The sequence below is a fragment of the Diplotaxodon limnothrissa genome, linkage group LG9, assembly GCF_057381915.1.
Source record: "Diplotaxodon limnothrissa isolate DT_005_m linkage group LG9, D_limnothrissa_male_GT1.1, whole genome shotgun sequence".
Classification (NCBI taxonomy): Eukaryota; Metazoa; Chordata; class Actinopteri; order Cichliformes; family Cichlidae; genus Diplotaxodon; species Diplotaxodon limnothrissa.
In genome coordinates this window covers 16,227,912-16,253,089 of record NC_140604.1, presented here as the reverse complement: position 1 = coordinate 16,253,089, position 25,178 = coordinate 16,227,912, and the positions used below count along the sequence as shown (strand labels likewise).

At 41.5% G+C, this 25,178-nt stretch overlaps 1 protein-coding gene across 1 annotated transcript; it reads left to right on the top strand.

Moving 5' to 3' along the window:
• The first annotated feature begins 1,906 nt into the window (after nt 1-1,906).
• Nucleotides 1,907-3,763, top strand: LOC146625373 (uncharacterized). The gene has a single exon (XM_085362026.1). It carries the CDS (start codon nt 1,907-1,909, stop codon nt 3,761-3,763), a length of 1,857 nt encoding a protein of 618 aa, XP_085218152.1.
• Nucleotides 3,764-25,178: the final 21,415 nt, after the last annotated feature.

Genomic DNA, 25,178 nt, shown 5'->3' with positions numbered 1-25,178 from the left:
TGCGGTACGGTGTTGTTATTGTTTGTATTTGTATTCAGTGTTGCTTGTTTCCAGGTGGAGGCCACCCATTGGTGGAGGAAGGAAAGAGGCCAGCTACAAAAGGGGTTGGACTGGGTCGGCGAGGAGACTTCCTGGTTTCCCGTGAGCTGTGTGTCTGGGGACCGTCGTGGTGTGTGACTGCACGGGGCTGCAATATTAATGCTGAAAAAGGGGTTGTACCTGGGCTTGGTAGCTGTAGGGGTGGGAAGCCGTTTTCTTTTATTCCCCTCTTTTCTCCTGTTTCGGGTAGGGAGACAGGTTAGAGAATTGTATTTTGTTTTGGGATCGTGGGAGGTAAGTTAGCTCTGTTTTTCTTTCTAGTGTGTTTTGTTTGTTGTTTTGGCATCGCCCACCCTGAAGCTCGCTACCTGTTCAGTAAATAAATTAACCAACTCTCGTCATTCTGCCGTGGTGTGATTTTTTTTGTCGTTATTATGTATCGGGTTTATCTTTTTGTTGTGTCGCACCCCGGCTTCGGGCCGGTGTGTAACATAAATGGGGGCTCGTCCGTTTGAGGGATTTCGGGGTCGTTTGTGTGTAGTGGGGTTCGTGTGGGTGTGTGGGGTTTTTTTGTGTTTTTGGGGGTTGTTTGTGTGGGTGGCCGCGGATGGAGTTTGATGTGGATAAGTTTGCCGAGGCGCCTTCCTTGCAGCAGTTGAGTCGGTGTCGGAGGGAGGATTTGCTGCTTATTGCGGGCCGTTTTGATGTGCGAGCGCCGGCGGGGGTGAAAAAGGATGATTTGCGACAGCTTGTCACGGTGGCTTTGAGCGAGCGGGGTTTGCTGTCGAGCGTGCCGCTTGTTGGTGGGACGGGCGGGGCGGCTATGGAGCCGTTGGCTCCGTTGTCTGTTCCTCCTGTGGCCGCCCCCTCTGTGGCTCCTCCTGCTCCGGTGGTGGGGTCGTCGGCGGAGGAGCTCCAGTTGTTGCTCCGCATTAAGGAGGTGGAGTTGAGTAGTCACCGGTTGGAGGTAGAAGCGATGCATTTGAGGGTGAGGGCGTTGGAGTTGGAGCGCGGACCTCCACCGCGTGCCCCTGACTCTACGCCGCCCACGCCTGCGCCCTCTGTGCTCCCTGCGCCGCCGGCGCCTGGTCCCGCCCCGGCTCTCCGTCAGGATTTTGATGTTGGGAGGCACATTAAATTGGTGCCGCCCTTTTGTGAATCAGAGGTGGAGTCATTTTTTCCTGCTTTTGAGCGTGTGGCTGCCGCGTTAAAGTGGCCGGAGGAGGTCTGGGTTTTACTGTTGCAGTGTCGGCTGGTGGGTAGGGCTCAGGAGGTGTGGGCTAGCCTGTCAGCATCTGAGAGCTTAGATTATGGTGTGGTTAAGGCTGCCGTATTGCGTGCTTTTGAGTTGGTGCCTGAAGCGTACCGTCAGAAGTTTCGGCAGTGTGTGAGGGGGGGGGGATCAGACTTATGTGGAGTTTGCGCGCGAGAAGGGTTTGCTCTTTGATCGGTGGTGCCAGGCTAGTGAGGTTAAGGAGTTTGCACAGTTGAAGGAGTTGATGTTATTGGAGGATTTCAAGGGGTGTCTGCCGGAGCGGGTGGTTGTTTATTTGAACGAGCAGAAGGTCGTTTCCCTCGCGAAAGCGGCGGTTCTGGCAGATGAGTTTGCTTTGACGCACAAGAGGGGTTTTTCCCCTCCGTTACGTCGGGGTTCTAGAGTTTTGCCGGAGGTGGGGGGGGGGCGTTCTCCCCCGCCCTCGCGGCGTAGCCCTACGGTGGCCGCTGGGGACCGCCGATGTTTTTTTTGTCATGAGCTCGGTCATCTCGTTGCTTCTTGTCCCGTGCTGAGGGCGAGGGAGGGGGCGCGGGCCGACATTTCGGGGGGGGGGCCGTGCAGTGTTGCTCCGCGGTAACCCGCCCTAGCTTAATGCCGGTTGGCGTCGTTCCGCGGGGGATAGATGAGGTGTTTCGACCGTTTGTTTCGACAGGGTTTTTATCGTTGTCTGGTGATGCGGGGGACCGGGTTCCGATCACCATCTTGAGGGATACAGGGGCGAAGCATTCGGTGGCGCGGCATGGAGTCGTGCCTTTCTCTCAGCAGTCGTACTGTGGTTCTGATTTGCTGGTGTGGGGTATCAAGGTGAGTCTTTTACGCATGCCTCTCCATACGGTTACTTTGACCTCGTCCTTCGTATCGGGCGCTGTGCGGGTGGGGGTTCGAGATCAGCTGCCAATTGAAGGCATTGATCTTGTTTTGGGAAATGACTTGGCCGGGGGAAAAGTGTTTCCGGCTATGCCGGAAGTTATTGAGTGTCCTACTTCGGATCGGTTATGCCAATTCCCGTCGGAGCTGGGTGACCCCACAGTTTATCCGGCATGTGTGGTTACTCGTGCTCAAGCTCGTCGCTTGGGTGGTGAGGTGGACATATCCGAAATGTTTCCGGACGGCTCTGAGCCGCATGATAGTTCTGTTCCGGGGGTAGATGGTGGGACGGCGAAGGTTTTTAGTATGGTGTCGGAGAAGGAGGCAGCAGGTATCCGCAGGTTTGTGTGTGGTCAACTCCGTGACGAGGCAGACCTGAGCACGCTGACCTTGGGAATTTTAAAAAAGAGATATCAGACACACAACAAATGTGACTCATTAAGGCCAGAAGTAAAAACTTTCATGAAACAGGTGGTGCAAGAGGAACTGATGAAAATGCAGGATAATGATGAAAGTGAAAGTGACTCAGAGACTAAGAAGCTCCAGAACAAAAGGAAAAGAGAAAATGGAAATGACGAGGTCATGAGTGAGAGTGAAGATGAATCCTGGGCAAAGAAATCACAAAATAATCATTCAAGCTCATCATCAGAATCTGAGGTTCAAGAGGACAACAAAACAGAAAGTAAAGAAAGCAGCAATGATGAAGAAAATGCCAAATCTCAAGCTGATGGTGAAGAGCCAGAGGTGAAAAAATCACAACAAAAGAGAAATGAAAATCGTCAAATTGACAGTGACGAGTCTTCTGATGAGGAACTCAGTGAGGAAAGCAACTGCAGTGACAGTCCAAAGAAAATGGTGAGAATGAACGTCGAGACAGTAACCAGCAGTAAAGATGAAGGAAGGAGAACACCACTGAGTGATGCAGGAAACGAATCAGATGGAGACTGCAAGTCAGAAACGAGTGACAAAATTAGGAGCGACGAGTCTTCTGACAGTGAAAAAGAAGATACAAAAGTGGAAGAGAAAACCAGTGACCCAGACTCAGTTTCATCACTACCTTCTTTGGAAGATGAAAAAGAAAATAAGACTGATAAAACAAATGATAAAAAGATGAAGAAGAGTGTGAAGAAAGATGAGAGCACCAGAAAACCAAAGTCTGATGACAAATCGGTGGCGAGGCTTGAACGTTATATTGCCCTCTGCGGCGTGAGGAGAAATTACAAGAAGCTGCTGGAGGACTGCCGCTCCCAGGTGGCTGTTCTGAAGAAGGAGCTTGAAGAGCTTGGTGTACATGGTCAGCCAACTATTCAGAAATGGAAAAAGGTCAGAATGAAGAGAGAGCAAGCTCAAGAACTGGCTGCTCTTGATGTCAACAACATCATTACCACACAAGGTCGACCTACACGCAGGGGTGCCTCAGCAAGTCAGAAACAACAGGACTGTCCATCCTCTGAATATCAGCGCACTCTAAACTCGGAATCAGACAGTGATCAGGAAAACAATACCCACAGAGGTCGCAGGAAAATGTCCGAATGGGCCAACCTGCAGGGGATCATCAGTGATGACACAGACAGTGACTGATGAGTCTGGTTTCCCCCTAGGAAGTGTTCGATTTGTTTGTTTGTTTTAATGTTTTTGATACTAGGTCTAGCATCTCTCTAATGAGATGCTTGATTTTAGGTGGGGGGGTGTTATGACCCAGGGTCATTATTTGCGGTACGGTGTTGTTATTGTTTGTATTTGTATTCAGTGTTGCTTGTTTCCAGGTGGAGGCCACCCATTGGTGGAGGAAGGAAAGAGGCCAGCTACAAAAGGGGTTGGACTGGGTCGGCGAGGAGACTTCCTGGTTTCCCGTGAGCTGTGTGTCTGGGGACCGTCGTGGTGTGTGACTGCACGGGGCTGCAATATTAATGCTGAAAAAGGGGTTGTACCTGGGCTTGGTAGCTGTAGGGGTGGGAAGCCGTTTTCTTTTATTCCCCTCTTTTCTCCTGTTTCGGGTAGGGAGACAGGTTAGAGAATTGTATTTTGTTTTGGGATCGTGGGAGGTAAGTTAGCTCTGTTTTTCTTTCTAGTGTGTTTTGTTTGTTGTTTTGGCATCGCCCACCCTGAAGCTCGCTACCTGTTCAGTAAATAAATTAACCAACTCTCGTCATTCTGCCGTGGTGTGATTTTTTTTTGTCGTTATTATGTATCGGGTTTATCTTTTTTGTTGTGTCGCACCCCGGCTTCGGGCCGGTGTGTAACATAAATGGGGGCTCGTCCGTTTGAGGGATTTCTTTACATATTTATTTCAAGGATATGAAAACAGCCTGGGCATTTTCTTCTGACCTTCTGTTCACTGGATATTTTTGATTTTGCAAATCCAAGAATAAGTTGTGTGGAAAAATCCCAGTAGATCAGCAGGTTCTACAATATCAAGGCCAACCCATCTGCCACCAACAACCATGCAATTTTCAAAGTAATTTAACATCAGAACCACCAAAGAAAAAAACAAATCCTGTAACTCTGTTAAATTAAATCTCCGTCATGTTTTTGACTTTTCTTAAAATAGGCTTATTCATCAAATACTGAAGCTCCAGGTGTACGGGATCAGAAGAAAAATGATAAAAAATAATCACCACATTCACCAAGTACTAAATGTCAGGTTGTCTGGCAAAATGGTTGTTTACATGCATTTTAATGTGAAGGCGGCTGTAATACTAGCCAGAGCTAGCTAAATGGGATTGATAAATTAATATCTAGCGTACTGTCGTTAAATAAAATATGAATAATTTCTGCTGGGATTTTGAATCGGGGCGGAGTGGGGAGCGTAACCGATGGTGTGGCGGAGTTGCTGGCTGTTCTGAGCAGGAAAACGTAGCTGAACTGAGCAGAGAGTCCAGAGTGTGGAGAACTAATCAGAGTAAATAAAAAGTGAAATTCAGATCACGGCAGCCAAACAGTTTTCTGGCCTGAGGAGAGGAGCTGAGGAGGGCTGTGGATGGTGAATGAGAGTTTTGGTGATCGGCAGCAGATGTGGACGAGGTAAACTTTGACCGCTCAACTTTTTACAACAATTATTTCAAATCTGTTTCTTATGTTTTTCTAGCCAGCTGTGAGGTCACTTTGAAAATGTAGGCAGTCTGTTTTTATGTTGTCTTTATTTTATCTAGAATTCATTTTTATTTTTTTAAATTTAAATAATGCATAATGTCCTTCGTGTGTGAAAATATTTTTTAGGTGTTTTTGTGCTATCTGTTATACCCTTTGTTTATTGATCTGTTTAAACTTTACAATCTGTAATTAAATGATCAATGAAGTCATTGATAAAACTAATAAAATGCCTAAAAATTCATCTTAATCAAAATTAAGATTAGAAAAAAAAAAACAGATGAAAGTTGTCAAACTTACTTTTTTAAGAAGTGACATACTTGCCGTTACTGCTGTTATTTTTTTCTGGGGAGTTATCTCCTTCATCTGAACTACATTAATAAATCCTGACCTGCAATTGGCTGATTACATATTAAAAACAACAAGTTTACCTAGTCTTAAATCTGTTACTATGTGTCAGCATCGTGGATGAGAGTCATTCATTCCTTTAGCCTTATGGACACTAAATATTAATCGCAATAACGTTTGTACCTAAAACTCTGAGTGTAGGTTTAAAAATAAATTCCACTGTCATGTCAATCTAGTTTAGAAAGGCGCTGCTCTCTGTGGTCTCAACAAATATAATACCCCATTTGAGTAATCTATCCTGCATTTCCAAGGGCGTCATCTCATTATTGATTGGAGGAAAGTGAAGAGATATGGATATTAGGAGGCTGAAGGCCACAGAGGTACTGAAGGTGATTCATGGGAGGGTCTTCCTCATCATTCAGACCCTGGACAAATAGTTCATTTCCAACAGTGTTGGCATTTGAAGAAATCAAATTCTTGAGGTGAATTTAAAGCAGGGCAAGAGGCAGGTCTGTACCTTCCGCATACCTGGTAGACTCCTTTGAGGTCTCGAAGTTGTCTTTCAATTACAACCACAGTAAACCTCTCCTCCACACACAAACACCCATTGCCCCTAACACACTGTAAGCAGTGGCCTCTGAGAGTCCCTACTGTTTCAGTCGAATAGCTTTTTTTCCTTCTATTTTTCCTTCTTTTTTAGAAATCAGTGCAGTATATTTCATTATAATGGTTGCTATTGTTGCACAAAATCACTAGAAGATTATCGTTTTGCAGATGGTGATGAAAGAGTAGTTCTCCCAGTGCTGCAGGGACTAGCCATTATCATTTTCCTGACCATGCCCTTTCTGGTAATTCTCCTCCATATAGCCTCAACCTTTCTTATGGCTGTCAGTTGTAGAGAGCCAATTAACATATTGTGTCCGAGGGAGTCATTCTTCCCAGCGCTCCTCAGTTTCCCTCCTTCTGTTGTTTTCACACTGCTAGCTAGTGGGCAGAGTCACACAAATTAGTGGTGTGGGCTGGAAGGCTCAATTACCTTTTAAGGACTTTAGAGGTAGTCTGTGTCCATGTCAGCCTGTCTCAGAGCTTCCTCCAACCTGCCTCGATAAGGGCATAAAACAAGAAGTGGAGCGGGAAGGGGCACAGCAGAAGGAGAAAAGCAATTGGTGTGCAAGAGTTGAATTTCTAAATGATCTAATTTCTGTGTCTGCAGAGCGTCTCACTGTTGGCATCCCTGTTCCCCTTAGAGACAATGGCAACTCTCTTCTTCTCATCAGCCCACCTCAGGCTCACCTCAGCCACCCTCCTCCTCTTCTTCCCTCCCACACCTCTTGCTATCTTTTGTTGTGAGCCGCGGAGAGCAAGGGGACAGCCAGCAGAAAGTCCATTTGAATATGATGGCAGGGGTGTATTCTCAGAGGAACAGGGCCACTCTGTGAGCTGTGCCAGGCATGGCCTTGTTATCCATCTGTGACCATGTAATGGAGATGGATACTGTACCACTGGCAAGCTAAAATGGAAGAGATACATGGGCCAGTAGATGTCACGCCTCTCAAATGCTGGAAATGCTGCAAGCATTGGAGATGTAAAGCACAAGACACGTATGGAAGTGCTATGATTTGTGATTTCTGTCATATCGCTCTTGCTGAAGGTGGGAAGCACTCATATGATTTCCACACCATAGATACTATAAGGATTCTTGAAATAAGGCAATGGTGCATTAAAGTTTGAGTCAGTTTGGTTTTAGGTTTTTCTACTCATGCAAAATGATACTGCACTCAATTATGGAGATCTAAGAACATAATGGAATCGCTGTAACAAAGCCTTGGTAATTCGAACATGAGGCTGAATGATTGTCTTCATTTTCTACAGAAGTGTGAGTCATCTCTCTGGTCATGCAACACTTATTTGCAACAGTAATCAGGCTTTAAAGGACAATTAATGCAGATTCCAGATTGTGCTTTTTATCAATACAATCTATTATCATAGCTTGTCAATAGTCAAATTAGAAAAAGAAGTCCATCACAATGTTAACTGGCAACATGTTTCATCTTGTGTATTTTCGTTATGTGTTCTCATTCAAAAACTACTTGTAGAAACTGAAGCAGTGAGAATGCCTTAGTGGAGTTTTAATGTCATAATATTAACATATATGTCTATGTAAAACTTGATTTTTTTAAAAGAAAAAAAAGATGGCGCTTTTAAAAGTAAGAGGTGAATATAAAGTTCTGCTTACTCCACAGATTAACTTTCCTTATTATGCATCAAACTCAATCCCTCTATTTGCAGCTCTTTTCACATGATAAAGACATTGTTGATAATCCAAGGGGAGCTATATACGCTGTGGTACCGGCCTGCTTCAAATCCACCTCCATCGTCCCGATACCCAAAAACTCCAACCCATCTTGCCTCAATGATTACCGCCCAGTAGCACTCACCCCCATCATCACTAAGTGCTTAGAGCGACTGGTCCTAGCACACTTCAAATCCTGTCTCCCCCCCACCCTGGACCCCCACCAATTCGCATACCGCCGGAACAGGAGCACAGAGGATGCAGTCTCCATCGCAATGCACTCTGTCCTCTCACACCTGGACAACAACAACACCTACGCCAGAATGCTGTTTATAGACTTCAGTTCAGCATTCAATACAATCCACCCCTCACAACTCATCAGGAAACTGACAGACCTGGGTATCAGTTCCCTCATCTGCAAATGGTTACTGGACTTCCTGACCAACCGCCCCCAACATGTCCGGCTGGATAACCGCTGCTCATCTACCATCACAATGAACACCGGTGTACCACAAGGCTGTGTGATGAGCCCTTTCCTCTACTCCCTCTTCACCCACGACTGCAGACCTGCTGATGGTTCCAACACCATCATTAAGTTTGCAGATGACACCACGGTGATTGGCCTCATCAGTGACAACGATGAGGCCGCCTACAGGGAGGAGGTGGATCGTCTGGCTGAGTGGTGCGACAGAAACAACCTGCTGCTTAACACCGAGAAGACCAAGGAGCTCATCGTGGACTACAGGAGGAATGCTGACCCACATCCACCCATCCACATTAAGGGGACGGCTGTGGAGCGTGTGAGCAGCTTCAAGTTCCTGGGAGTCCACATCTCCGAGGATCTCACCTGGACGACCAACTGCTCCAAGCTGGTCAAGAAGGCTCACCAGCGCCTCTTCTTCTTGAGGACTCTGAGGAAGAACCACCTGTCCTCAGACATCCTGGTGAACTTCTATCGCTGCACCATCGAGAGCATCCTGACCAACTGTATAACAGTCTGGTACGGGAACTGCTCTGCCTCGGACCGGAAGGCGTTGCAGAGGGTCGTGAAAACTGCCCAGCGCATCGCCGGAGCACCACTTCCTGCCATAAAAGACATCTACAGGAAGCGGTGTCTGAAAAGGGCTGGGAAAATCATCAAAGACCCCAGTCACCCATCACATGGACTCTTCACCCTCCTGCCCTCTGGGAGGCGCCACAGGAGCCTCCGGACTAAGACCACCAGGTACCGGAACAGCTTCTTCCCCACAGCTGTCAGACTCCTGAACTCTGCCTCCTGACATCTGACCCACGTTAAACTCATGGACTGAACATACACACACCCACAATGGACAACTGTACCCTCAAACACAATAATAACATGGACTGAACCACCACTCACAACCACTAGCACTTTATATAGCCTCTGTAGAAACTATCTACACCCTCACTTATCTTAACTGCACTACTGTATAGCTCTGTGTAAATAATCATTCTGTACATTCGATAATTTTTAATCCTACAACTGTTTACAACTTGCATAGTTCCCATTTCTGTATAGCTGTATATCCCAGATTCTGTAAAGTTATTTATTTCATATTCTGTATAGTTTTTCATATTTATATCCTGTTCATATCCTGTACATAGCTTGTACTCACTACAGCCTGTACATACTTATAGTTATAGAATATTCACAACATACTTCATACCGTGTACATTATAACATACCATAATAGACCCATTTCTGTAATATACTCACATATCTATATTATTGCTAATATATATTGTAATATATCTATATCACTAAAGCACTTCTGGATGGATGCAAACTGCATTTCGTTGCCCTGTACCTGTGCATGTGCAATGACAATAAAGTTGAATTCTATTCTATTCTATTCTATTCTATATCTTTAAAAAATGATAACACTACCAGAGCTACCAATTTCTAGACATTAGAAGAAGGCTCCAAATCAAAGCAAGATAACCAGTTAGACAGCATGTTTCTTTCTGTCTTTCTTACTTGGATCGCAGTCTTCAACCTTATCTGACTTCAGTGACGTCTCTTCAGGCAAATTCATAAAGACTTCCCATATCATCCTCACATATTCCTCTCATATATCACACATGTAATCAAAAACTTACAGGGATTGGACTGCAAAAATTAAAAACCTCACCTGATTGAAATTTGGCCAGCTCTCCCTCTCAAGGTCGTCTCTCTGGAGATGTCTGGACAGCTTCCAGCAGCAGCTGTTTGTACCTTCCTCTCCTGACAAACATCAAATCTGCGAAGAAAGCCAACACCCAATTTTGTTTTTAAAGTGACACAGATTTTTCATGGAGAGCCATCACTGGTGATTAGAGCTGGATCTCTGGCTGTGAACAAGCAGTTTTCAGCTGAAAGGTCTGCAGCGTCTAAACCTGAAAGCAGTGTGTCAAGGGCAACACCAGGATCATACACAGTACTTTTTTGTTTTTTCTGACTTTCAGTGGGTTGTGGATCAAGAATTCATCTCCTAAGCTACATTGAGAATGAATGTTTTTTGGGGGGCTTTCTGGCTTTCCTGAAAAAATAATCAAATTATAGTTTGACACACTGGAGGTGATCCAGCTATCACAGAAGTGAACAGGAGGGACTTCAGCAACCTTGCTGAAATTAGTGCAGAGCAAACTTTATCACGTAATTGAACCAGCATCTTTTACAAAAAACATTTTCCAGTATTTCCCTGCTGCCTTTACCGAACCACAAATGGATATAAGATGTGAACCCAGTCTCTGGAATAAGTAATGTCCACACCATATGTTGCTCTTACTTGTTTATAATCAATTGTATAATATGTGAGGTTTAACGTTCCCTCTGCTGCTATTGGACACTTTAATTACCAGTGTCACATCATTTTAAGTTTTATATTCTGGGCAGCATTTCTAAAAGGGAGGTAATGAGAGTTTACCAAAAGTCTGCAAATATTACCTGATCCTGGAAGCTCTCACAGTATGAGTCTCACAGTATGCAGACCTTTGGCTCCTACAGCTCTGACCCTCTGACCCTGTAGTGGACACAGACACCCTCCAAGATCTAGAAAATGTAGGTGTAGAGTTGACAGAGGGCATACGATCCTCTTCCATTGTTTTTTCTCGAAGTGAGGAAATAAAATATTAACATTTGGTGTAATCCAGCTGAAATCCAATCATCGCTGAAGGGTGTTTCATGGGGGGAGAGCCAATAAAGGCAAGCTGAGCGATCAAAGATTTCAAACTGATTTCTAAAGTGTTCACTGATGACTGATGAATGACATTAATTGTTGCACTGAATAACATGGAAATAAATAAATACATAAACTTTAAAATCTCTGCTGGTGTCCACATTTACAAGTGAAGAGAAGTCTGGGAACAATGTTGTTTTATCGACATGAACTTTATTTCATCTCACTGACCTTTATTTACCTCAACTGCTGAGGGAAGCGTGTCTTTTCTGTTTCCTCCTGTTTGTTATAGTAAACAAAGCAATGTTATAACGAGCCATCAATTCATTTCAGTTTGTTTGATCCTCTCATCACTGTTAACGTTATTACAAACTCACTATTTAGGGTATTTGTCTCAGATTAAAAACGCTTTTCCTACTCTGAAACTAACTCAATTGAAAACATATGTGACGTGTACGATAAACCAAGATGCACTCTGCAAAATTTCGATGGAGTTAGTTCCATCTTTTACACGTAAACCTCTTCAAAAATAAACAACCAAAAAAACATAAATAACCATAAATCGTTGACTTTCACCCAAACATCCTGAGCAAATATTTGCTTGACTCGAGTAGGAAACAACATTATGAAAACAAATTCTGTTTTAATCACTGTGCTGCACTCATATCAGTTTTTACTTTACAGAAACAAAACAGTACATTCAACATGCTACAGAAAAAACAGAGCACCTATGCCTCACTACTGTTCTTAAAAGTGCTTAACATAATTTATTGCCAAATCATATCAACAGTCAAGCGCCTTTGTTCTGTGAAGTAAAGACTAAACAGTATTCAACACATCTTTTTAATGACAGCATGGTTCTTGTCAGTTAGAGCTACTTTGAATCTGCGCCACACTATGAACGACTTCGCATAGAGCACGCAATAATCTTTATCCACACTGTGAGTATAAGGACAAAAGGTCATATTGTGTTACTATATTAAAGTTAGTAATTCAGTACTATTGGGTACTGTATGATGATTTTAATTAATAGTCATGAAGTAGTAATTAGAATGATTTGAACCATTAGCGAAAAATAGAGTGAATTATTGTTTTTATCACGTGGTGGCATTCGGGAACATTTGGATATTGTGATGGAGAAAAATGCTGAGGGGAAAAGCACTCTCTCAGCAGTGGAAGCGCATTGAGCACATATAGCTCAATTTTGTATGACAATATTTCAGTTAAAAACATTATTTAGTGCCCTAGGTGCATTCCAATAAAATATATTTTTGTTATGCTCAAGCTCACCAAGAAGTCCCAGTCAGCAGTTAAATTCACACATTACAGAAGATGGCAGGTTACATTTTATTTATTGATATATTTATAAGTCCAAGCTCATGCATTATACATTTAGTGGTATAAGGTCCACATAAATCTTTGCACAACAGAGAGGGCAATGTGATGAAAGAAATACTGGCACAAGAATAGGTAGGCACAGTCATGATCAGTGGGTTCCTATTAATAGAAGAAGAAAACTAAAGATATTGAAACAATTGTGCATATTTACTTGTATATAACATTTAGATTGTTGAATCAACACTGTCAGACCAAATGGCAATGAACGAAACAATGAATTAAATTTACATTTTATGCACAGTACATTTATTTTAGACCAATCCAACTAGATATTATGCAATAAGTTGTGTCTTTGTTTGATTAATGAACTGCTTGCTGGCTCTAATCCATAAATGTCAGCTCTACCATTTTTTTCTGAAACAAATAAAGTACCCCTTTTTTGTCCCATGAATCTGAAATAAATCGCTCATTACCTATTCTTGTCAGAAACAGTCTTGCAGCTGTTCCTACTGTATCTGGTGCATAATTGGAATGAGTAGTGGTGTGCTTTGTCTTAACTGTGGTATATGGAAAAATGGTGTGGGAGGTGCATGGAGAGAAAAATGATTTCCACATGCACTGAGCACTGCATGGGGGCAGCCTTTGCCTCCCTCTGCCCAGTTCTGTCATCCAGACTGCAGTTCTTTGTGTGCAAATGTGTACAGAGATGATGGAAAACCAGATACATCTTATTTGAATTTACTACCTCTCTCACCTTGCGTGTCAATAAAATCCCTCTGTACTCTGCTCATTATTCACTCTCGCAATTTAAAAAGTGAAATGGCAATTTCAGTCCGACTAAGAGTTTTTACATCATGCATCATGAAAAGATTATTTTGGAATTTGAGATGTTGCCTCATTTATTTATTTATTAATAACGGGGGACGCGGAAGGAGCTGCTAAGACGTTTGTCTTGGTTGTTAGGGGAACTTTAGTCCTCCACCAGGGGTCACTGTTGTGCAGGGAGATTGATCTCCACTAACCCCCTCCTGAGAAGATCAATGAGTCCAAGTCTCTATGGTAAACCCCCCCACCCCCCTTCTGTGCATCTCTGAGTATCTCACTGTCTGTGTGTTTTTGTGCTTTGTATTGATGTATGTGTAAGAAAGAGAGTGATAGAGGGAGAAAAGGGAGGTTTGTGTGCGGCTGTGTGTACACATCCACATGCAAACACAGTTGTCATTTCACCGTGCTGTCGTTACTTTATGTGCTGAGAATGTGTAGTGCTAAGTAGTCACAGGAGGAGCAAACTGCTGAATGTGAAAGTGGTCCTTGTGCCGTGGCCTTGTGCGGGTGCCAACATGGACTTGGGTACGGGTGCAGAATGTGAAACGTTTTCTTCAGAGCTTACATGCGATATCCCGGCAGCCAGGTGAGTCAGTTATCCCATACAAGTCAGAGTGTTATCTATGCAACTCCTCACTAAGGAGTCTTGGCCTGCTCTTCTATTGATCTGTCTGTCCATCCGGTATGATTAATTTCATAACCCTGTACAGTGCACCTGCATGAGGAAAGAAAAAAAAACAAACAAACACTTAGCTTCAAATTAAGTAATTATCATAGTCTATACAGTCTGAACAGTGAACTAAACATAGCCATTTGCAAAGACACAAAAACAAGAGTGTAAACTCTGGTGATAGTTAATGTTTATAGGATCAGTTATCCAAACAATATAATATTAAACTTCACAGACAACCCCATATTATCACAAGGAAAGTTGTGTAGGGGCCTGTCTCCTTTGTGTCAAATCAGGTATAAATACTTCAAGATGAAGTGGGACTATACAACTGCTTTAAAACGAAACACACACACACATGAAAATCAGTTGCAGGAACAAGAAGAGACAAGTGTTCTTTCTCCTCCGAGTTTGATTTCATCAGATAACAGTAACATTAAGTTGGAGTGTAGCTTGCACTTCATCTCTCTCTGATCGGTCTGTCTTGCTAACCTAGCAGAGCAGTGCATCTTTTGCTTCTTTACCAGACATTTCCAGGGCTGTGTTATTCTGTCACTTCATACCTGACAAGAGTGTTAAATGCAGCTATTGTGTGTGTTTAATAAATGGCAACTGGCAATGTGTTGCCAGTTGCTATTATAAAACTACAATAGTCAATATATGCTTGTGACGGCACTCACCAAAGGCTTTTCTGTGTTTACCAAAATTTAGTAGGTGTACTCCTAATTTTGATTATGAATCATTTTAACACAACAAAAAACTTAAGCAACTACTTCCAGATGCTTGTACAGGTGTTGGTGAACTACCATTTGAATAAGAAAAAAAAGGGAGAACAATAAGCTACGAACTGGATCAGTGGTGCAGTGAGATGAGATGTTACTATACAGACAGGATAAGTGAAAGCCAAAAATGACTACAGCCATCTGTAGTATTGTGTGTGGATCTCAAAAATATAAATAAATGAAAAGATGTGTAGTGCAGACCCCAGTTTGAACACAGCATATATGCACATTCATTCGGGAATCTCAAATTCCAAACCCTCTGTTTATGTTTTTATCATACTTTCAGATGGACATGCATAACTACACCCATTGCCTACATACCTATTTATGTTTACATTGAAATGTTAAAGCTAACCAGCAGAGCTAAAATTCAGTGTTTTCCGTGTACATTTTTGTATTTTTCATGACCAGTTTAATGTCTTAAGTTTATGTATAACATTTTTATTTCAATAAATAATCCTTGTTTATGCGTCACTCTGTTTTGTTCTGTATACGTCTGTTTGATTCTGCTACAGGCCTGCTCATCTCTGCTTTTGTTACCTGCTGAAAATCAAGCTGTTGCTGCTTAGTTGGGGTCCGCATTCAGTGTTAGCATGCTGCCTTTGCAAGTGTGTGGAGAAATGTGATGTCATGTTTGTAGCAGTGGGTAGTTGTTTCTGGTCTCGACATGGTTTGCAATTTAACTTCACATTCACCTCTCTTCACAGCTTTCTCACACACACACACACACACACACACACACACACACACACACACACACACACACACACGCGTGCCTGAATTGTGATTTAAAAAAATTAAGATAATATTATTTTTATTGTGTTTTAGTTATGATGTGATTGCAATAAGGCGTTATCACGAGGATTGTTTTTTGTTTTTCTTTCTTTGGTGTTGTGACCTGTGAAAAACATGTTTGCCATCTATGATCTTGAACTACTTCATTGTAATCTGAACTAAACTTTGACTTTGAAATCTTAAACGTACATAAAGCACCTCTGTTGTTTTTGTGACAGTTAGCGTTATCTTATCACTAGCAGTGAAATTTCTCTTCCAGTTTGCAGATCTGAAGCAGTCAGGTATGGTTATCACAACCAGAATCCTCCCAGGAGTGGACATCCTAACAAATTCATCCCAAAGTCAGGCTGTGCAATACTAAGTAACTGGAAAAAAAATCAAACAAACAAAATAAAGACTTACATTTCAGTTCAGGAACGCACAAGTAGAAAAAAACTGAACACATATGATGTGTTGCCAGGAAAAAGTCTCTTTCTAAAAACAACATCGCTTATCTGAACAACAAATCAAAAGACTTCTGGAATAATGTCCTTTGGACAGACAGTGCCACGTTTGGAGAAAACCAAACACAGCGTATTAGCACAAACACCTCATGCCAACTGTCAAGCTTTATAGCGGAGGCACTGACTGGAGCATGAACTCCTCTGTATACAAAAGTATGCTACAGTCAAATGCGAGGCCATCTGTCCAACAGCTAAAGCTTGGCTGAAACCGGGTCATGCAACAGGACAATGATTACAAGCACAGCAGCAAATCTACAAAAGAATGGCTGATAATAAAGGAATCAAGGTGTTGCAGTGGCCCATTCAAAGTCCAAATCTCAACCTGATTGAAATGTGGGGTAAAAGAGTTGTATTTAAATAATGCTTGCAAACCTCAATGAACTAGCATATGAATATAAACCTGCTGAAGTTGTACAGAAAACTGTTTCTTACATTTATTACTGCCAAAGGTGGTTCTATATGTTACTGAAACAGAGGGTTGTACTTTGTTTTTCACAAGGCTGTAAGTGAAGTGACCATTAAAAAAACCTATATTGGTTTATGTACCTTGTGTTTTAGTATTTTTTTAATTGTGTGTGTGTGTGTGTGTGTGTGTGTGTGTGTGTGTGTGTGTGTGTGTGTGTGTTATTATTCATTACCACAGAAAATCTGTAATTTTATAACTGAAATCCGGCATAATTGCCAACAGCTTTCTTTATCTATGCGCAGCTTTAATGTGGAATATCTTTTCCATTAAAATAACATTTGTTCAAAAACACTTACCTACTGTAGTAAACTGCAACAAAAATAAGACACAAAAGCTCAAGAATACTGAGCTAAGTGTTACTAATACATATGTCTGTAGTTTCCTTTAATGGACAAACCATCTGTCCCAGGCAGCCTGGAGCTTCCCTCTTCTAATTGTCCCGTCTGTGGTGTTTGATATGCATAATTAGACTTTTAATAATCTTTGCTATGTAGGTGCTGTTTGCCATGAGTTCATAGAGATTAGTATCTTCCCATGGGTTGTAAGGGGTTTGGTGAATCTCCAATTACCTGTTTTCTAGTCAGTCAGTGACACAGGACATTAACGTTCTTAGATACACACTGTAAATTTAAATCACAAGCATTTATTTAGATATGATAATAAAATAATTTTAAAAAATAACATGCCTCTGATAGGACGTAAGTAACAGTTAGCATGCTAATGTGCTGTGTCTACACAAGGTGCAACTCTGACAAAGTACATCTGAAGCTAACAAGCAGATTTAACTACCTGTTTGTTTTATTGTATCTTATTGTGATTTTCTATTAACTATTGTGACACTAAATGTTCTTATTTATTTTATTCTTTTCTGTTGTGCAACATTTTGTGACTCTAAACTTTAATTACACATATTTTCAAAAAAAGCTAGGGTTACTGGGGCCCCGGTGTCTGAGGGCCTTAGTCCATGGGATCCGGCCCCAGAGAGGGGACATGGGCCCACCCTCCTGTCGGCCTACTGCCCACAGGAGGTTCTGTAGAAGTTGGGTGCAGTGTGTGCTAGGCGGTGGCCAGGCTATGGCGGACCAACCCTCAGTTAACAAACTAGCAAGATTGGGACATGAAACGTCACCTCTCTGGTGGGAAAAGAGCCTGAGCTAGTGTTTGACACTGAGAGGTACTGGTTAGATATAGTCGGGCTCACCAGTCTCCTATACCAGGGTTGGACTCCGTCTCAGTCTGGATCCGCCCTTGGTGAGAGGCAGGGTGGTGGGGTAGGTATTTTAGCATCGCCTTGGATGGATGGTGCTTACATATAGAAGATAATCACATTGTTTTGGATACATGTTTTGTCAGTACTTACACATTAAAGAAAACTGGTAAAACTGATTATCTGCACTTTCCTTCCTACTCCTTATTACACCTGAAAAATGATTGACTCTTTGCAGTTGATAAAAGATATAAACATTCCAGTACTGATGCTTGAATTGTGATGAAACAAGAAGAATGTATCCTTTGATCCTGTTAATATCGCCACGTTCAACCTCACGTGTGAGTCTCACGACTTTACTATATATTGAGCTGTAAAGATTGCTATTGCTGACACATTTTACAAGAACAGGAATGAGCTTTTTGTGAAAGGCTGCATAAAGAGTACAATATCATAAATAATTCCTTCATTATACCCACTCACACTATATACCACTTGATAGTAGCATCGAGTGCATATTGGATAATAGTCATTGATGGAAAACTGTGTTAAAAGAGCTAAAAATAAACTGTGAAACTTACAGTATATAAAAATATTTTATATCCTAGCTACCCGAGATGTGAACAGCCTCTTGGTTTTCACTGTAGTGCTCTATTTAAGTTTAAGAAATGATGCAGGAAGTCCTCTACTAAAAGAGAATATGTTGACGGGAATTAAAAGTTACACTATGTCCCACTATGGGAACTCTATGAAACTCTATGAAAAATACAAGCGGTGGGAGCAGGCGAAGAAATGCATTACCATACTGCAGCATTTCAAAAGTGATGTTGGACAAGGCAGCGTTACGCACATGTTCAACATTATTTAAGATGATTTGAGCACAGCAAGCATTAAAGGAATGCTGTTTGATCGCTCGGCTTCATGTTTTCGTATGCTCTCAGTGAGTTTTATAGAGGAAGATGCTTTAGCACAATGGTAGTGTTGTGGCATTGCTGCTGATGTCCCCTGAATGCCCACAGTGGCAGCGGAGATTTAAAGAGCACACTCAAAGGACTCGCTGATCAAAGGAGTGTTTCATCTGTGAATTTGGCTGCTGCGTCGAATGCCAGAGACATGTTATGACAGAGATCTGATGCTAAGAGACTGACAGCAAAGTCTCTGATGACCTCTCTGTACAATGCAGAAGAGAATAAACAGGAAAATAAAGAGATGTAACAGATGCCTCATATTACACTGTATCTACAATACATTTTTAATTAAAAGTTAAACACAAGGTAGAATTACAAGGTAATATACATATACTGACACAAGAAGTCTACTCAGTCCCCGTCCAGAGATCAGTTCCTTCATTAACGTTCGCTGCGTTTTTAATTGAAAGCTAGATTGGCTGAAGGTATTACAAAATCTTTTCCTGTGCAACGGCAGGTTGGGAATTCAACATGAAAGCGAAGAGGGCATTGCTACTGGTTACTGAATGGGTAAGGGAATAATAATTACTTTAATATAAATTGCACTGCAGTGGTTCTGAACTTGATTGGTAATGGCGCAACCTTTTATGCACTGGTTGTAAACATGGAGTATATTATATCTTTTCTGCATGTTTTGTTGTTGCAAAACAGAACCTGGATAAAAATGTAAAACTAATGAGCAAATCTAAATTGTCTGTACCCAACTCTCTTGCACCAGGTCAGGGACATGACCATGACCATATTTCTTTTTGGTATTGGCTGAGTAGTGCATGAATTCATCTCCCCATAGTCAGACTATGTTTGAAGTTATACTGTAACATCCAGAGGGATCTGAGGGAGAACATTTAGCCAAAGCACCCTGAACTGGTGCATGCCATTGTCTTCCAGTACACAGTGTATTAAAAATGCATTACTTAGTGGACCATACCAGTGCAGTCTTAACTCATCACACACTGCACTAGCCAGATTTAGCTCCCTGGGACTTTGTCCTCTCCAGGTTATGGAGTAGCTGTTTTGACAGGACCAGTTCAAACACGAGACTTTGACTTGCATGGAGCATTGTAAAAATAGCAGCTGCACTTGAAGCCCTGTGTCATGCACATGGAGACGCAATGAGAGGTGGACCAAATTCAAATTATGTGGGGTTTTTGTTTGTTTGCAAAGAGTCCATTTGAACACGCCTCCTGTGTTTATTTAAAATATATTTTTTAATACCGTGAGGCGTTAAGCTTAACATGGAGCAGTGAATTGGACTGCGAGTCTTTGACCACGTTTTTTGTCAAAACTACAGAGAGGTGGAAAACAAGTCTGCACACCTGACGTTTTTTGGTTTGTTGCTTATCCAAGCAGAGTTACAGGAGAGGGTGCTGGAGCCTGTCCCAGCTGAGAGGACAAGAGGCAGGGTAGACTCTGCACAGGTTGTAAAGGAAAAGCAGATATCCATTACTGCCTAGACACCTACAGCTAATTTAAAATCACCAGTTAACATAACATACATGTCCTGGGTCTGCAGGAGAATATTGGAAACAGAAACAGAACATCCAAACAGAAAGTCCCCAGTTGATCCCCATCGTCCAAAGGTACCAAAGGTATTATTTCAAAGTGTTTAATGCAGAGAAAATGCTTTTTAAAAATAATTTAGTGTAAATACCGTCCTAAAACAGCATTAAAGTGAACATCTGGAATAAAAGTACAAGAAATATAAGAGTTTTCTTTTTAGTAAATATGTACATGCAGTATTTATCAAAAAGACAAAGATATGTGAAAAAATTGCATGTAAATCTAAGCAGCCCTGGTACTTTGATTGCTTTGCATTTAAGTGAAAGAAAGTTTTTTGTTTGTTTGATTAGTCCTTGACACATCTACATTTACATACATTTATGACCTTGAAAAGAATGCAGGTTGTTTTCGTATTACAGCTTTTTATTTGCACTTATATAAGGTTGGGAGACTTGTCAGGCACATAAAAAATAAAACACAATGGTTCAAATCAATACGGGAGAAGTGGAGCGCTCCAAAGACTCTGGCTTTTGCACTTTACACAATCCTTTTGTTAGGTCTTGTCAAACTCTGTGCCCGCCGTAATACAGACTTTCCATCAAAATTAGAACCTCTATGATATCACCAGTATTATTTTCTCAGACTTTTGAGAGCTCCCACTAGAGCCACAGACAAGTGCACAAATGTTTTCACAGGCACTCTCCCGTTAACAATCTGCCGCTTCAAGCCAACACTGTACAAAAATGTACAAAGCTCTGTTTTTAATGGATGCTCATGCCAGAACAGAGTGAGCCATGTTCTTAATGACCATACCCCCATTTCAAATTCCACAAATAAACCTTTGTTATTGGAAACACTTGATTACACTCTGTTCCATCTCTAACTTAAAACACGCATCATTCATTGTTCATACATGTAACACATGCTAAACAAAGCAGGAAAACAGTTTCACCGTCACATGACCAACAACTCATCCGTCACTGACCCTGAACTGAAAAGGTAAGAGGTCAGGCGTAGTTAACCTTATTGCCTTTAATTGTTCCCAGGTGCAATCAAGCACACTCAGATTCTCCGAGGGCAACAGCCAACTCATTGTTGAGGTCACAGTACGTCTACTTTGCTTCCTGGCCCAGTTCATTACAGAGGAGATCTCTTCACTGCTGAGATGTGAGAAGTCAATTGCAGAGCTGGAGCGAGGTTAAGTCTTCTTTTGAGGAGTATTTGTTCTCATCAGTTATGTAAACACATTTAGATTGGGGAAAATTTCATGCCATTCGTCAGGGTGATAGAGTGCATGTGCACGGCACCCACGCAGTCATTTTTAACTGTTTCGAAATGTGCAAATAAAAACTTATATATAATATTATTTCCCCCTTGATGCTGTTTTTGTTCACTTTAAAACAACTCATTTTAAAGACAAATTGTCATGCATTTGAAAAAAGAGGTTGGGACTATGCGGACAAATGCATAAAAAATAAAAACAGTTATGAATTGTAGTTTGATCTGTTTAGTTTTGATGTTTGCTTTGGTTTATTTATAACTCGTGTGTCACTGAAGATATTTTTGTTATTTCCACATAAAGACCTGTTCTAATGTTTTTCTTTATTTTTATTTTTGTTAATCAGATCACCTTATAATTCATTTATCGCGTTTCTTTAATTCCCACACCTTTCCATCATTCTAATGTCATCCGCCACTTGATGTTGCTTCCACGCCTCACAGTGAGATTGCAATGGATAATGTTTTAATGTATAATGAATACACTTTTCAAGCTTTCATGAGAGCAGCTCTGATTTTGGCAGCTCTCTGACAAACTTCATAAATCAGCCAGCAGCTTGATAAATCAACAGCTGCATTCTACCTGCCCCGGCTCGGCACATACCTAAAACCTGGACTTCGGCTAATCCAAAACAATGACACATGTGTGCGGAGGCTGTGGGCACTGGAGTGTGACATGTTATGGTGCTTGAGTGGCTTTTCGAGGTTAACTGCCCATGAAACAGCATTGTTAATCTTTGCTGCATTGATGGTTGTGTCTTTTACTCCAGATCAGCACACACTGAAAAACAAATTTTCCCAGCACAGTACATTTATTCTGTGCAAACAAAGCCCAACCTTAGGAGCAAACACTATGCATATATGCATAGTTTATAACCACAACATTTGCACAGGTTTATAAGTCAAAATTTGCTTAAAAGATTTTACTGGGGAAAATGCAACACCTACAACACTCCAAACATAGCGTTCTCTATCCAGCCTGTAAAGTCAGGGTTTTATTACAGTGCATTAAGAGCAGTACTCCATGCAGGCAGGAGCACAGCAGGCAGCATTATGTTGCTCTGTCTAGAAGAGAAATACACCTTTGGTGACTTTAACACATAGTTGAAGCCCATCAATCAATCTGTTGTTCAGTGCATCACAGGATAAAGTGTTGTAATTTACCCTTTTGGTGTGCCTACCCTCTCACATTCTGCCTCGTCTACTTGTACTTTAGGTAGTGATTTCCACCACCGCAGAAGGGGGTTATCTGTTGCGTGTAGGAAGTGAGAGTGAGAGCTATAGCTATAGCAAAGTAAGCTTATCCGCTTACTTTGCTTTCTTTTTCTAATCTCAAATTCAAAGAATTAAATTGCAAAAAAAAACTAAATATTTTTCCCTCCTTACACCTTAGTGCACAAATTAGTTTTATTAGGACATTTTTAAATTTCCTTTGGTAAATCTGCTCTTTAAGGGGCTGTTTTTTAGTGACAGTGAGTCATAAAATCAGCACACCTCTGACCCATGATATTGCTCTGCTAGCTATTAAAGCATGAGCTAATGGCCCAGGAGAGTTTTATATAATGAGCAAGGTTAGCTGGTTGCCTCATATGCTCTTTTATTGGCTAGATGAATGAATATGTTTTACTGTTCAGGACAGAAAAATAATAATAATACTGTAAAGAAAAAGAGAGGCATAGTGTCTGGGGATGTTTGACAAACAAACTGATAAACGAACCTTTAATCCATGGACATTGAACTTTGAACTTGGCCTTTAGGTGTCCTATGCCTTAAGCAATAGTTTTAGGTGTTTCTCTGTTTGTAATATTAAGTCCCTGCCAAATTTTCTGGTGCAGGAGTCTGAGTCAGACTTTGTGCATCGCACCTTATGAATGCTTATTGTTCATTGACAAAAACATCATGGCTATTAGACAGCTGTGGCTCAGGAGGTCGTCTACTAATCAAAAGGTCGGTGGTTCCATCCCTGGCTACTCTAGTCTGATGCTGAGGTATACTTGGGCAAAATACTAAACTCTAAATTCCCCCAGATGCTTCCATTAGAATGTGAATGTGTGGGGGTGAGTGTTGGGCAAGTATGAATTAGTGAATGAGACTTATAGTAAGAAAATGCTTTGAGTGCACAAACTGAGTAGAAAAGCTCAATATACATTCAGCCCATTTACCAAAACATATAAGTTGCAGTTATCTCTGTCTAAACATTTGAGCTCGTGCTCACATGCCTATTGTGCTCTATTGTGTTCTATTCTATCCATTTTATACTGTCAAAGTAAGGTGTTCATTACATCATCTTAACCTGAGTCAGTTATGCAAGTACTGTATTTTACCCCATTACACATTGTGAGTTTCAGTCAAGCTAGAGTAGAGTGGAAACAAGGACTATATCGCACACATTGCTCCCAGACTGTCATGCAAGGATTCCAAATGGAACAGTCAACCAAATTTACGATTCTTACCATTACCCGCAAAGCAGAGCTCCTCATTGGATCAAATAGACAAGACATAAAAATAGCCTTCGGGGAAATTTGTCAAGCTCCTTAAACCTGCACAGTAATTTGAGGTTTGGATCAATTAAATTGCAATGAAAAATAAATCAAGCTGAATTTGTCCTAGTTTAACTTACAAACACAATTAAGAACACGAAAACAAGCATGATGCTCCTGGATGACTGACATCTCCAAGCGTGCATATTCTCTATTATTCATCAAAGTAACCACAGTTACTACATAATAAATTAAAACGATGATAGACTATAGGCTACAGTTTCAGTTTGTTTGCTCATAAATCCGCATGGCCTATTTTAAACTCACCAGGAATCCGTGCAGGTGTCAACAGACTCTTTTCAAAGTGGAACTACTTCTGGAACAAAATCTGTTACGATGTCATGATGACTTGTGTTAAGTTAATTTTCATATGATATGATAAATGCATGGCCAATTCAGGACTGCTAACGTAGTCTAACATAACGGTCTGGACACGTCATTAGTTGTACCTCACTAGTACCAGGCTTTTATTTTTCCATTTTGAGGTGATAGCATCACACAGTCGCTGGAGATTTGTCAGCAAGTTTTATTTAGTGCCAAGTCACAACAACAGTATCGTCAATGCACTTTATATTGTAAGGTAAAGACACTACAATAATACAAAGAAAACAACAATCATATAACCTCCTATGAGCAAGAGCTTTGGTGAAGGTGGAAAGGAAAAACTCCCTTTTAACAGGAAGAAAACTCGAGCAGAACCATGCTCAGTGAGGGGTGTCCATCTGCTGTGAGTGCATAAAGGCAGGACAAAGACATGCTGTGGGAGAGAGCCACACATAAAAATAATAACAAATAATTAAATGCAGAGAGGTCTATAAACACATAGTAAGTTAAAAATGGCGATTGAAGAAGAAGAAGAAACACTCACATAAAGGAATTCCCCAGCAGCCTACACGTACTGCAGCGTAACTAAGGAAGGATTCAGGGTCACCTGATCCAACCGTGCCACTAAGCTTTGTCAAAAAGCTGTTTTAAGAGAAATCTGTCTGTCTCCTGAATACAAACTGGAAGCTGCTTCCATAGAAAAGTGGACTGAATGCTGAAAGCACTGAGCATCTGAGGTGATGTGGTACTATAAGGTCATTAAGATAATATTGGGCCTGATTATTCAAGACCCTGAATGTGAGGAGCAGGATTTTAAATTCAATTCTGGATTCAATTCTGACAGGGACCCGAAGATGAGAAGCCAATATAGGAGAAATATGCATGAACTA